The sequence below is a fragment of the Mytilus californianus genome, unplaced genomic scaffold (assembly GCF_021869535.1).
Source record: "Mytilus californianus isolate M0D057914Y unplaced genomic scaffold, xbMytCali1.0.p SCAF_6, whole genome shotgun sequence".
In the NCBI taxonomy this organism is placed as follows: Eukaryota; Metazoa; Mollusca; class Bivalvia; order Mytilida; family Mytilidae; genus Mytilus; species Mytilus californianus.
This window is the reverse complement of record NW_026262712.1, coordinates 83,326,774-83,341,869: the sequence shown is the minus strand read 5'-3', so window position 1 is coordinate 83,341,869 and position 15,096 is coordinate 83,326,774. Positions and strand designations below refer to the sequence as shown.

At 32.0% G+C, this 15,096-nt stretch overlaps 1 protein-coding gene across 1 annotated transcript in view; it reads right to left on the bottom strand.

Annotated features, from left to right (window-relative positions):
* LOC127705181 (RNA cytidine acetyltransferase-like) overlaps positions 1-15,096 on the bottom strand; it is a 33,310-nt gene that overhangs the window by 16,119 nt on the left and 2,095 nt on the right. Inside the window, 14 exon segments of the mRNA XM_052209433.1 lie at positions 609-748; positions 1,266-1,402; positions 2,467-2,565; positions 4,404-4,497; positions 4,987-5,042; positions 5,044-5,121; positions 5,712-5,819; positions 6,553-6,594; positions 6,597-6,669; positions 9,120-9,181; positions 10,240-10,362; positions 11,313-11,484; positions 12,165-12,256; positions 14,725-14,839. Coding sequence (XP_052065393.1) covers positions 609-748; positions 1,266-1,402; positions 2,467-2,565; positions 4,404-4,497; positions 4,987-5,042; positions 5,044-5,121; positions 5,712-5,819; positions 6,553-6,594; positions 6,597-6,669; positions 9,120-9,181; positions 10,240-10,362; positions 11,313-11,484; positions 12,165-12,256; positions 14,725-14,832 — 1,384 coding nt within the window. The 5' untranslated portion in view covers positions 14,833-14,839.

Below are 15,096 nucleotides of genomic sequence, written 5' to 3'. Positions count from 1 at the left end.
CCAAAACACAAAAACTTAACTATAACCACTGAACCATGAAAATGAGGTCAAGGTCAGATGACACCTGCCAGTTGGACATGTACACCTTACAGTCCTTCCATACACCGAATATACTAGACCTATTGCTTATAGTATCTGAGATATGGACTTGACCACCAAAACTTAACCTTGTTCACTGATCCATGAAATGAGGTAGAGGTCAAGTGAAAACTGTCTGACGGGCATGAGGACCTTGCAACGTACGCACATACCAAATATAGTTATCCTATTACTTATAATAAGAGAGAATTTAACATTACAAAAAATCTTAACTTTTTTTTCAAGTAGTCACTGAACCATGAAAATGAGGTCAAGGACATTGGACATGTGACTGACGGAAACTTCGTAACATGAGGCATCCATATACAAAGTATGAAGCATCCAGACCTTCCACCTTCTAAAATATAAAGCTTTTAAGATTTTAGCTAACGCCGCCGCCGCCGGATCAATATCCCTATGTCGAGCTTTCTGCGACAATAGTCGCAGGCTCGACAAAAATAGAAAAAAAATGGGACGTAAAAATTCTTGTTTTCAGTAAGTGAATTTTCCGACATATTCCCAAAACTCACCTGTAGCAGAAGATACAGAATCTGTTTTAGAAGTCATACTAATTGCTTTCTGGACTTCAGATGAACCCCCAAATGTCGCTGATTGTTGTCGTAACTGTTGTACTAATTTCAACGACAGGGATCTCCCTGTTCCCTCATATCTGAAACATTTTTTATATGATACAATGTAATTCAAACAAGCATGTTTCTTTTTAATGAATCATTAACTTATAAATCAATTAATTTTAATAGAATACTATATGCAATCCATATTTTTTTCTTCTATCAAATAACTTAATCCTATTTCTAGAAGTGGTGTCCAAAACTAGAGAAACAACATACTGAAATTACCAGACATAATTTTTATGTGTTTGCAATCCCTTAAAAATTAAATATCCTGGACTTTACAATTCAAATTTTCACAGGTCTCAATAAAAGCTAGTTAAAACCTTATAGAGGAAATTGAACAGAAAAAAAACTATTTAATTCATTATTTAAATAAACTAATTATTTATTAAGAAGTCTGTCAAACTTCAAATGTAAATAATGAAAGGTCCTTACTAACATTAAAAGGTCAAAAGCCTTACACTTAAAATTTTAAACTAAGCAGGGTGATATAGAAGCAGGCAAATATGATAAGCAGAAACATAGGTTTATCAAGCACAAGTATAATCTTACCCATTTACAGTAGAGGACATGAACACAAGGTATGGTCCTAGAAGATTCTTCACTAATGGTAATGGGATGGCAGCAGCTTCATCTATACATACTAACTCTGCCTGACCAAGCTTGTGTGAATCTGATGGATGGATGTACTGAAATGTAAGTATCAGAATAGTCAAAACTCATGTAAACAATAAACAGTTTTCTGACAAATTTAGCACACTGTATAAATCTAATTAATTAAGTTTAAAAAGAGGAGAAATGTCAATTCAAAAATATTGTTGAATGCTTCAATATCCATTCTTTCAAATTCGAAGTATGACTGCTATAATTTAATCTTGTTCACGTACTATAACAGAATTTTTATTTTTATTTTGTTTATTAGGGCAAAAGGCATTGGTTTGGGAGTTTTGTTATCAATTGTTTCTTACTTTATATACATATAACAAATTAATGTATCGTATAATATGTAATTTGTTGGTAATTCAATCATGTGATAAGGGAAACCACAAAAAATCTTCATAGGCCATGGAGCAATAAGGTTCTCATTTGGCCTAATTCTTCACTGATTTTTTTTTATCTTCTAATTTTAAGATTTACTTTTATGTCAATTTTTAAGCTACGGTCAATTTTAAAATGGTTAATGAATAAAAGGCGATGTGGGTATTTATCAATGAGAAAGAAACCCAAGTAACAAAACAACATAAGAAATGATCTTCAACAATTTACATGTGTCTTAGGTAAGTCAGTCTCTAAATCACTAACTGACAACACATCAAAAATTAACAAAAGTCAATACCTTACTTGGGACATGCACATGAACACTTGGCTATTTTTTTTAGATTTCAATCCTCCTTCTTTTAATTTAGACGATTGTCTTCTGGACCCAGACTGCTCTAAATTACCCTATTCATTAGTGAAAAAGAAAGTATAAAAACACCCTTTTTCCTCAGTTTTACTTACAAGCAATATATCTTTACAAAGAAATACCTTTATGACCGAAGTTGTTGTAAAAATATTGTATTAAAATGGATGTGTTGGGTAGGAAGGAATCCCCCAACAAGCAACACTTTCTTAAAATAATTTCCCATACATCAAATGGACCTACAAACACAAAATGACCTACAATCCATGTTAAAAAATAAAACTTCCCCACCTACCCTCCAACATCTAGTTTTAATGAAATAGCCCTAAGTAATATAATAGCAGTTTGTACCTGTATTGTTTGTCTGTGTTCTCTAAATATGTTAGCTCTCACTATGGCTTTATTAAAATCTGGATTAGTTGACTGTATTATCTCATAATCTAAATGTTCCTGAAACAAATTGTTAATTCTCTCACATCAGTTTCATTGCTATAAAATACATCTGTCACAATTTGCTTAACAATAAACGTAATGTTTGTGAAATTTGAATTGTTTTACATTAGTCATATTTCAAGGTCCTTTATAGCTTACTATGTGGTACAGGTTTTGCAAAATGTTGAAGGGGTACCTAACTTGTAAGTCATTTGGTCTCTGGTGGAGAGTTATCTCATAAGCAATCATACCACATCTTCTTAGTTTTTTAAAATATGGTAACATCATGAATCGTAAATGCATCGTAACTTAAAATATTACAAAATAACTACAAAGTTATTTCAGTAATCTCTGCCAATATCAATTGTTGAAGCATGAAACTGTGAAAAATACAGTTGCAGAAATACAAAGGAACCTCCTGATAGTCTCATTTCAGAAACAGAGATATGAGATTCATATACACAACACAATTTATAATGGGAAACAACTATACTGTAAACCATCTTATTTTTGTGGATACTTGTTTTGTTGCTATCAACTGGTTTATCTGACTTAGGGAAGTATTTTTTGAAAATACAGTATTAATATAGATACATGTATTGTAGAAGCATTTGTACATTCTTTAGTTTCGTATTATTTGATTGCTATTTTTTATAAAACCCTGCACCTCCTTTTCACGTTTGTTTTGGCTGGTTACGGACAACAGCCAATCGGATTTTCCTATTTGAATCTTGCTTTGTCTGGGATATATTTATCTACCAATCAGCTTTGATTTTTCAAATTTCCCGGTTTAACCTAATCCAATAAATTCAATCAAATTTATCTTGCACAGTATGCATCCCAGCATCTCCCAACATTCAAAAATTTTGCAAGCAGCAAGCAAGTTGTATGTCAAATCGATCAAGCATAATCGTATTTCTTTTCCCACCCACCACTCCCTTATTTTCTAGTTTTGTGCATTTTGACTCTATGTGCATTATTGTAGTTTTAGAATTTTATCCGCAGTGATTTTATATTACTGCGGAGAACCACAGTTTGACTTACACTTTCAGTTATTCATGTTTTAAAATTTTGTTTATCATGCATATACATTTGTACATGTATTGTATATTTCTTGCCTTATTTGAAATTTTAACTATACTTAATAAACTGTGGTTAGTTTTTCCAAAACCTGTCTTTGTTTACACTTATATATTATTTCACCATTACTTTATGTTCTGCTTAGCCACTGTATCCATGCCGGTTACCGGTGTGGTGTATCCAACCTTGATGTATAAGTTTAAGATACATCAAGTGTTGGCAGGGAGGCAAAGAAGAATTAATGCTGTGTCCTGGCATTGATATATGCTCCTTTACATTGCATCTTATGATACATGTATCTACATATGTCATCGGGTGCTGCGTGGCCTAGGGTGGATGCCTGTATAAGGGGGGGGGGGGGGGGGGGGGGGGATGGGATGGGGGGTCTCTTAATGTATCCTAAGATTAATTGGGGATTTATTTTCACAATTTACTTATTTTTTAGGTATTTATATAAGGACATATATTTGTTTTGAATATTCACAACAATATACATTTGCACTATTTTTCAACTTGCTAAAATCTTGAAATTAATTGCTAAAGAAAATTAGTTGTTTTACAGTATATCAAAGAAATGTCACTTATTACTGGTCTTCATTTGAACATTGTCAATTAATATGAATCTTACACTACATGAGAAATTATCATAGGAACATAAAACCTAAAACTAAACAAAAATCTGATGTTAAAAGGGATTTCAATACAGAGGAATAGAACTATTAAAGTAAAGATGAACAAATAATGCACTATAAATACTAAATAATATGTGAATGTACCTGATATTCTAAGGTGTCAAATCCTTTAAATACAAACTCAAATACTGTCTTTAAATTCTCAGGACTTGGTGCTGTCACAAAAATATTGGAATACCTACAAGTTTAGAATATAAGTAGTATTAATGCAATTTGTTCAAAAACCGATCTTTCTGCAACAGAATGTATATTTCAGTCAATCAGCTTCTCATTCTAGCATCTAAAATGGAATTAAGAAATTTAAGGCTAGTTTATATTTTGGAATTTTACATATTAATTCTACCATTACTATCATATATCCTTAGACTTTTTATTTATTTTGTTCCTTCCTTTTTCAAGATCTTGCAATATGGTGTAGATTAGGACATATCCTAATATTAATATGCTAAATTTAATTCCAAATGATCATTGATAGGTAACTGTATCTTTGGCACACCATATATTTTCTTTGTATTTTTCAAAAAGAATAAAATTCTAAAATTCATTATGAAAACTGGTTAGCTTAAACCATAAAAATTGGCTGATCATTTATGTAAACTTAAAAAAAATCCTGAAAAAATATGTATAGATATAATTCAGGGCTAACATTTAAGAAAGATAATCTTACCCAAATGATACTGCAGTAGCTATTGCCAGTCCTAGAGCAGCTGATTTGCCCCTCCCCCCTTGCTGCTGTCATAACAGCCGTGCTTCGTAAAGTCTTCTCTGATATAGCTTCTACAAATTTCAGTACTGCTTTTGCCTGTAAAAGAATTTAATATTTACCTAAAATTACTATCAAAGCTATTGATGAAAATTGTATCACAGCTTGGGAAATTTATATGCCTATCATAAACCTGTTGTTATTGGGGGGAAAAAAAAACCAGATAAATTTAGTGTATTACTATAAAATAAAATGAACATATTAATAAGATTATAAGTAACAATATTCACCCTCCCTAATTTCAAAGGGCCAGCTACATATTTTCACAGGAAAATGGCCATAAAAGACATCAAGTCATTTATATAAAACTGAGAAGACGGTTCATAATTTTCAATTATGATTATATTGTTAAGTGGTTATATTTTTCATACGATATTTTGTTTCAGTTTTTTTAGGTTTGTGATACTTGTGGTTGACATAATATTCACATCTGCACATCCTGATAGGAAGCATCAGCCTGATCTTGGGTATAACTTGAATATACGCTTCTAAAAAAGTTTGTCTTCTTTAAGTAATGTGTTATCATGTATTCTTCCTTTGTATCAGCATCTAATTCTTAATATTCTCTCCCCCCCCCCCCCCCACCTTACATTTGAAGAAAGAATACTGTTTTGTCAAAATCCTCCTACCTGATCAAGAGTTTTACAACAATTGACAATAGAGCCAACTGGTTGTGTGTCCTGTAAGGAATCTTTCAGGTCCCGTAACTCTTGTTCTTGAGGTGATAAAGCATCTTCCTGTAAGTAAAAATAAGACATGTAAAACTACAGTATGAAAATTGTACTACACCCAGGAGAACTCTTTTTTATAACACTGACTATCAAAGACAAATGGTTTACAGAAAACATTTAACATGGATCAAATAATATGTATATCTGACATATAAAAAAAACTGACAAAATTAAGATAGAAAGATTAATATTGTTCAGTTTTACTGTGTTCTTGAGTTGACAGATACCTTACATGTCATTTTATCATAACAAAAAAGAATAATTTTAAATTGTTTGATTTGACCTTGACTCTGTATTTCTGGAGAATAATGCCATCCAGTTCATAGATGAAGTTCTTCTTAAATTAGAGCTAATTTTCTAATGCTTGTAGAGTAAGACTTTAACAGCTTGCTTGCTTTGTTTGTATAAATGTTTGCTCAAGCATTGTAATTAAGATTCATATCTGCAAACAATATAAAGGCAGAGGTTAAACCTGTATACATTATATTTAGATTCATAACCTCCAGGATAACATCTAATCATATTTAGTTATACAGGTTTAACTCTGCCTATTCATATTGTTTGCATATGTCAATCTTAATAAAAATGCTTGAGCAAACATTTAAACTAACAAAGCAAGCAAGCCAAACAAAGTCTCAATCTACAAGCATTAGGAAATTGATTCTAAAGGACTGTTAGTCCCATGTAAAATTCCACCCATAAAGTAACATTAATTGTTAAAGACAATTTATATCCTTACCATAGATTTTGCTGGTACTGGCTGTATATTAAGGATGTGAGAGAAGAAACTGGAAGCATGTTAAATTGATCATCAATTACCATACAATTTTTACAGGACGTTAAAGATAAAAGAAACCTGTAATAAAGAATGACAAATTAACACATGATAAAGAAAAGTTTAATGATAACAACTCAGATTCAAATGTTTCAAATTGAATCAAAGATTCAAAATCATGAGAACTAATACTGATTGTTTTAATTTCTATTAGAAGTGTAGACATCTCAATGGTACCATGTAGAATTTCTTCTTTATTCATTGATAATGCAGATACTTTTTTTGTAGGTAAACATGTGTTTGAAGGTCTACAATGTTAACAAAATATTCACTCTCTTCCAAATTTACCACAAAACTATTTAACCAAGTATAATCACTGATTTCTGCTTTTGCAATGGAAAATACTAAGGGCTATTCCATTAAAAAGGAGGTACCAGGGTCGGAAGGCAATTTTTAAGTACCCCCATGACCAAGAGGAATGTACCATGTATCTTAACACCAACCAACAGGAAGTCGTTTCATAATAATACAAGAACCAACTGGAATATATTTAACTTATTTTATTCTAATTTACCACAACAAAAGGAATTGTTATTTAAACATTATAGTTGCTGGACAATTTAGAGGGGGTGGACAGGGTTCAGGGAACCTGGGAATGAGGGGGAGGGAACTGCGAGGTTTTTTGGGGGGGGGGGGGGGGGTTGGCTGGTTGGAGGGAAGAAATGAGATCAAACTTCATTGTGTTTTAAATCTTAAATATGAAAAATATAATTTGGTCACCAGGGTTTGAAACATTTCAAATCTTATAAAAATCACTGATGAAAATTAGAACTGTGGTCTATAGAACTGCAAATGGATTGTTCTGTTAACTTAATATATGTTGGCCACGTTTGCTTCCAATTGGCGTTGTTGGCTCAGAGATGTTTGAAAAAAGTTTACGATGACGTGGACAAAGGATACGAAGAATCAACAAGTGACACTGCGAGCTACTGCTCACTGATGATACCCTCACCCAAGAAATTACCTCTTGCAATTGTAGATATATGTATACTCTATAAAAACATCTACATGTAATATCAATATTTATTAATGATAAAAAAAATTACTGTCACATAATTTTCATTGGATTTTGACATGAAAATTTGAGAACTAAAAGTTATTATGAGTTTCTGTTTATTAAAAATATTTCATGCTTTTTCGTATATCTTTTGGTTTTCAATTCTAGTGTTTATATTTCATCATCATAGATGTATTTTATCACCTGCCTGGAATTTTTTTTTTTTTTTATTGTATTTGATCGGCAAACCCTTATCCTATCCCGGAATCTTAATCGTCTTCATTTCCGGTTTAGGGCATCCATTGTTTTTCAATGTTATTTTTGACTGGAGATACGATTTTACTCGTATTTACACATAACTTGTTGGCGATTTTCAGTATAAAGCTAGCGGTTGAACAAAATGAGCATCGCTGTCATGAATAATAAAGATAAAACTAAATTTTGAGATCGTTTGGAAGTTTTGGTCCCAAATTGAAAATTGGGGAAAACGTAGGGTATTTGCCATTGCCAATAGGAATGGGTCCGGTATTTGGAGCCTGTGGAATGCTAGCCTAGCTAGTAACCAAAACGAAAGTCTGATTGCAATAGTGGAAGGTCGCGGACCACAGACCACCGCTTATTTGAACCTCCGAATATTATTTTCAATAGAATTTGACATCGTTCGCCATGCGCTTGTCATTAAAGGGAAGTAACTCTTGCACTTCCGGAACTGGTACCTTCGGTAGAATACAACATTGCGCCTGCCGCTGCGTATGTCACAGGAACAGTTATGTTTTCCAAAATATCACGATAACAGCAGGAGACAAAAACAATCGGTTATATAAGTCCTTGCAAAACAAATAATAATAAATAACGAAAAGTAACACAATGAAACCAACAGTCACGAAAACTGACTGTCAAAGAAGACCAACAACCAACAATACTTAGTTTCTCAAAACACCAACGGCCACTGGCCATGAACGCTTCAACACATCAACAACCAACGGGATTTTTTATAATTGCCGTCCGACCCTGGTACATTCTTTTTAATGGAATAGCCCTAAGAGAACAGAAAGATTTTAAAAAAGGTAGCTAACAACCAAAATTATTTCACTATCTATAAATGATAGATCTCTCCTGCCTTTTTATATGTTTTATGTTCAATTAAGAATTTTGTTAAATTATGAATTGCAGTTAAACACTGGATCAAGCAAGACAACCTTTACAAAAAGAAATTCCAAGTAACTTCTTCTCTATAAGTTCCTTGACAACTTGATTACACATGGGGTTTGAGAGATTTGTATCCTTTAAAGCAATACAATGACCTCTACAATGTCTAGTGTTTGGTTTGTGTTGTTAGGACTTTTTCTCATAGAGTTTACTCCACATCTTTTTTTTTAAATATCAAAACACTGTCCACATAGTTTCGTTCTTCTCTTTCATTTCTATCATGAATGATAGACAGCATCCCAAATGAATTTCATCAAAAGAATACCTTTCATTAAATCTTCCAACAACATCCTGATGTGATTCTGTTCTATATCTTGCATGAACATCCTAAATAAAAAAGCATTTTCAAACTTAAGTATCACCACTTTTATCATGCTTTCATCACCACATAAAAGTTTCAGGATTAACCTTATTTCAACTGTTCAAATATTCATAAATTTTATATATTTTGCAATACTCTTAAATACATTCATGAGAGTACAAAAAAGTATGTAACTAAAAAGGCACAAAACTTGAAACATAATAATAGTTTATCAAATTTATACTGATTAAGGATTATTGTCCAAACTTCTGTCATATAATATCAATTTTAAGGTTTATAATTAGAAAATCAAGAGCTGTGATGGAAATCAAAGGGTGGAGGTGCACCATCTGTGTATTATGATATAATCAAACATTGTGATAAATCATTTTTGCAAAAAAAAACTGCAACTACACATGTTGAGAATGACAGGATTACAAAAAAAAAATTGAAGAAAAAGAAAGTGAAATTAAGTGAATGATACATAACAAATTTAGCCTTCATTTTTGATGTTCTTAGTTTTCACAAAAAATCACTTTACAGCATTAGTGGAATACACAGTAATAAAGGTGCTTTGTGTCTATTGTTTTTATCTTAATCGCTTCTTTGTGCTTCGTACTGATCTATTGAGTTAAGCCATTTACAAAGATTTTTACGGTTTTTTCTTATGTTTTGCTGTTCCACCACTGTCCCAGGTTAGAAGGATTGATGCTAACAAACTTGTTTAATACCTCCACATTCTTTATGTGCCTGTCAGGAAACTAATTCAGTGGTTGTTGTTGGATCATGTCTGTCATATTTGTTATTCGTAAATTGAATGGTTATAAATTTGGCTGTTAGTTTTCTCACTTGAATTGTACAATCTTCATGTGATCTATAATTGATTACATCTACATCATTTAGACTCTGGTGGAGGCAGTTGTTTTATTGGCAATCATACCACATTAACTTAATTTAACATTCATTTAGAAACAGACCTTTATTATTCCCAGTATCTGATATAAAAATCTTCAGATGTCAAAAATTGAAAGTCATCAATGAAACTTTAAAGTACAATTTAATATCCCTATCTTACAAAACCTACCATAGACATTGTATACAGTTGTTTCAGAGAAGCCATTGTCTTTAGTAGGATAACAACAACACCACCTCCTTCTACTGTCTCAATTGTTCTGGCTAACAAGTTAGGTGTTAATGCCTCGAAATCCTATAAAGTTTTATAACCAAAATATATGTCTTTTTTTTAATATGGAGATATATTTAATTACAGTTCTAGTAAAGTCATCATCAGAAGTTATAAGAAGTTGACATCCTGAATATTAAAGAAATAATTGCTGATTAACAATTAAACCAACAACCAATTAATCCATCTTTTTCTACACACATTAGAGTAAAACATCTGCTATAATCATAATTCAAACATTCCAGAGTATGAATGATTAAGTTTAAGTGATCATTCTGCATCTGAAAGAGCTTCTAATACATGTAGTACATAAACAAAATAATTACTACATGTGTATGTGAAATGTAATTTAAAACAGACCCTACATTCAATTGCAAAACAAATTATTCTGTGTAAAAGAATGATATTCCCGGCAAAGAATTATTGGTTATATGAACAATTCATGATAGCAGAAGTGAACTGACTACTTTCGCATCAAAACTAAAGGATAAAAAAAATTGTTCATTCTACTTCACACACTGTTTGCCTTCTTCTATGCAATAAAATGTAAGTGGAACTTTTTTTACAGGGGTACCAGAAGTGGTTGAAATAAAGCTAAACCTGTAATAAAGTTTGGAAAATGCTTGATTTTTCAAAGAACAGTATCAGAAAAACTTTGGTTGTAGTATCCTTTTGAGCAAAAAATACCTCACACAAAATATTTAGACAAATTAAAACCTTCACTGCATTTGGTGGAGTCTGCATCTAATCAGGAAGTCAAAATTTATTATAAAATTTGGATTTCTTCATAGCAATAATTCTTTGCTAATACTGAAAGGAAAGCTGCAAATACCATAAGCTTCACTTCCTCCAAAACATTTTTAAAATTGTATAGAAACTTTTCTATTGCCATAATTTGTTGTGTCTTTGGGTGGTTGCTGTTTCATAGATGTTTACCCTACATCTCCTTCTATTTATTTATTTTCAATGTATACCTGTAGAATACACATGCCAAATGTCTGTCCAAGGATTTTATGAGTTTCTGCATAATAACAGTATCTAATATTTGTGGATGCTACAAACAACTCAAATGGATCATCTTCTTTTACATCTAACTTTCCACTCTTTATCTTCTTCTGTAGCTGTTTCATTCTTTTTTTCCGATGACTTAAATGACATAAAAACACATACCGGGTATATTGCAATTGCTACAATTCATTTTCTACTGGTTACCATGTATTCCCTGAAGAACAGGGACTTGCTTCACAACAAAGATATATATTGGTTTTGTTGATTTGATTAACTTTCCTGTATGTATAACTAATGCCATATTACTTCATTTTTTATAAGTTAATTTTTTTATTATTTCTTGTATAAATTTTGTTTAAATTCCCTGTGTTTAAAAGTACATAGAATTCTTCTCTTTTTCATATTTTTTTTTAAGTATTGGTTCATGACTTCTTTATCGAATTAATCAGTTCGCATTACCGATAATCTGCTTATATAGAAATGTTTATCAATAAAAATAATGGCATTATGTCAAAATCATATGTTTATTTTTCATGGAAGAAAATTTCCTTGTTTTAAACAACAATGAACATGTACAGAAAATTTCTTAAAACTATAACTGTGTTCATCTTTTATACACATTTCTAACTGTTTCATCAAGTTTAACTGTTAATAAAAAAATTTCGGAAAGTAAACATCAGTTTGTTGATGGTTTTCTGTAACGGAACAAAAACAGAAGAACTTTTTCATACAGTTTGCGTAACAAAGAATTATTATCTTCAACCATTTAATTTATTTTGTAACTAGTATGAGGATGTAAATAGATCCCTATGTCTTACCTACTAAATCCAAGCTCTTTTTTGTAACACCATAATACAGATGGCCTTGCTCTTACTGTAGCTTTAGATAACATGTGATGCAAAATAACAACCTGTAATGTAAAAAATAGTAAAAGGTGATAGATAATTCAAACAAGCTTCAATATACTGTAATACTATATACTACTGTGGATTCATTATTATTCGTTGAATAATAATCTTTCCTCAATCCATGAAAATTAATACCCATGAAAATAAGTGAATCCACAATATGCCTTCAAGAGGCAGATAGATTTCTTGTTGACTTTATTGAATCCACAATTTGATTTAGAGGTTATATAAATGACTTGTATGGACATTTTTCTATCACTGTATGCTGACCTCTGGGTGTTTTTGAGTTTACTGTTTTATCGTGTATCTATTTCACTGGTGTTAACCCCATATTTGATTTCACTTATATATACCTATTGTGTGAAAGATTGTTTGCTTAACATATAGTGGCAAATATTTCAAACATATCCAGGACAATATACATGCATTTGTACTAATTAGAGAAAATATTGTTATTATACTTCACGTTAAAATGCCAGATTTTGATTGGCTAATACGAGGGAGACAATTTACTCTATCCCATGGCTGAGCGGGAGATGTCACCCTCTGGGGAAGACCAATCAAAAATCGACAATTTAAAAGACAATGAATTGAATTTACATCAAGTAATTAAAGACAATGCTTAAGTTCTACGTTTTGGCACAGAACTTTATAGTTGACTGTCAAAATAAAAAAATAAAACATCTTGCTTCACTTCTGTTGATATTTCGAATACCCGTAACGTTGTTATGTACGTGACATCACAGTAAATTGCTTTGAATTTAAAAATCAACTGTAAAAGACAATAATGAAAGGACATTCAGTATAATAAATTAAATGAAAGAACCTTAGTTAGCGCGCTCACATACCGCACGTCCCCACATTGTCTTCGGAGAAATAAAATAAGTGTAAGAAAAAAAAATTGTATCAAAAAAAAAGTTGAATCATAATTTCCTGTCAATATGCACATCTACATAGTATGTCCTTATTATCTGAAAAGGTTTCATGAAATTCTGTTGTGTGGTTTGAGAGGAGTTGCGATGACAAACTGTTGCAGTAGTACATTAAAGTAAATAAGTTCGAAGGGGCGTAACTCCTAGAAAAAGAATTGAATCGTAATTTCCTGTCAATATGCACAACTACATAGTATGTCCTTATTATCTAAAAAGGTTTCGTGAAATTCTGTTGTGTGGTTTGAGAGGAGTTGCGATGACAAAAGGTTGCAGTAGTATATTGGGCAAATAAGTTCAAAGGAGCTAACTCCTGAAAAAAAAATTGAATCGTAATTTCCTGTCGATATGCACATCTACGTAGTATGTCCTTATTATCTGAAAAGGTTTCATGAAATTCTGTTGTGTGGTTTGAGAGGAGTTGCGATGACAAACTGTTGCAGTAGTACATTAAAGTAAATAAGTTCAAAGGGGCGTAACTCCTAGAAAAAGAATTGAATCGTAATTTCCTGTCGATATGCACTACTACATAGTATGTCCTTATTATCTAAAAAGGTTTCGTGAAATTCTGTTGTGTGGTTTGAGAGGAGTTGCGATGACAAAAGGTTGCAGTAGTATATTGGGCAAATAAGTTCAAAGGGGCGTAACTCCTGGAAAAAAAAATTGAATCGTAATTTCTGTCGATATGCACATCTACATAGTATGTCCTTATTATCTGAAAAGGTTTCATGAAATTCTGTTGTGTGGTTTGAGAGGAGTTGCGATGACAAACTGTTGCAGTAGTATATTGGGCAAATAAGTTCAAAGGGGCGTAACTCCTGGAAAAAAAATTGAATTGTAATTTCCTGTCGATATGCACAACTCAGAGTATGTCCTTATTATCTAAAAAGATTTCGTGAAATTCTGTTGTGTGGTTTGAGAGGAGTTGCGATGACAAACTGTTGCAGTAGTATATTGGGCAAATAAGTTCAAAGGGGGGTAACTCCTGGGAAAAAAATTGAATCGTAATTTCCTGTAGATATGCACAACTACATAGTATGTCCTTATTATCTAAAAAGGTTTCGTGAAATTCTGTTGTGTGGTTTGAGAGGAGTTGCGATGACAAGAAACAGGACTGACGGACAGACAGACTGACGGATAGACGGACTGACGGGTCAAAAGCATTAAACCCTCTGCAACTCATTGCGTGGGGTATAATAACACATAGCTGAGAGGTGATAGAGCAGATTGGTACCCCTCGAAAAAAAGCATTGTCAACCTTGGTTTCGCCTTGGTTGACAATGTTTTCTCGGGGTAACAATCTGCTCTATCACCCTCTCAGCTATGTGTTATTTATATAGTATTATCAAAACCAGTTTCTTGTCTTGAATAAATACATTACTAAGATATCTAATTTAGCTTTATTAGCCATTTCTTTGCAAATACTTCTGGCAACAAACAAGAGCAAAACTTCCTTTTTAAACATGTTATGGTTATTTCTAATACCAAAAATGTCAATCAAAATATCAAATCTACTGTGCACCACTTTTATTCCATCTTACCTGATCACGACCGTGATCTCCAACAACAACAAACATACTCCGGTGTTTCTCTGCCACACCATTTTCGATCAATATTCTCAATCTGTTATCTATCTTTTTTCTCACCATCTTTTATCTGAAAATATACATTCAAAGATTAAATTATTTTCGTTTATTGGAGATTAATATCATTTCAGTATACCAAAGATCAAAATGTCTACAGCAGATTGCATTCAATCTGTCATTAAAAATGCAGAAAATTAAATAAGGAGTATGTTAAGAACCTTCATCTCAAACCTATAATCATGATAATCATGATAATCATGGTAATAATTTTGTCAGCATGGACCTTTCCAAATAGATTTCTTTGTTAAATATCTGTGAAGACATATC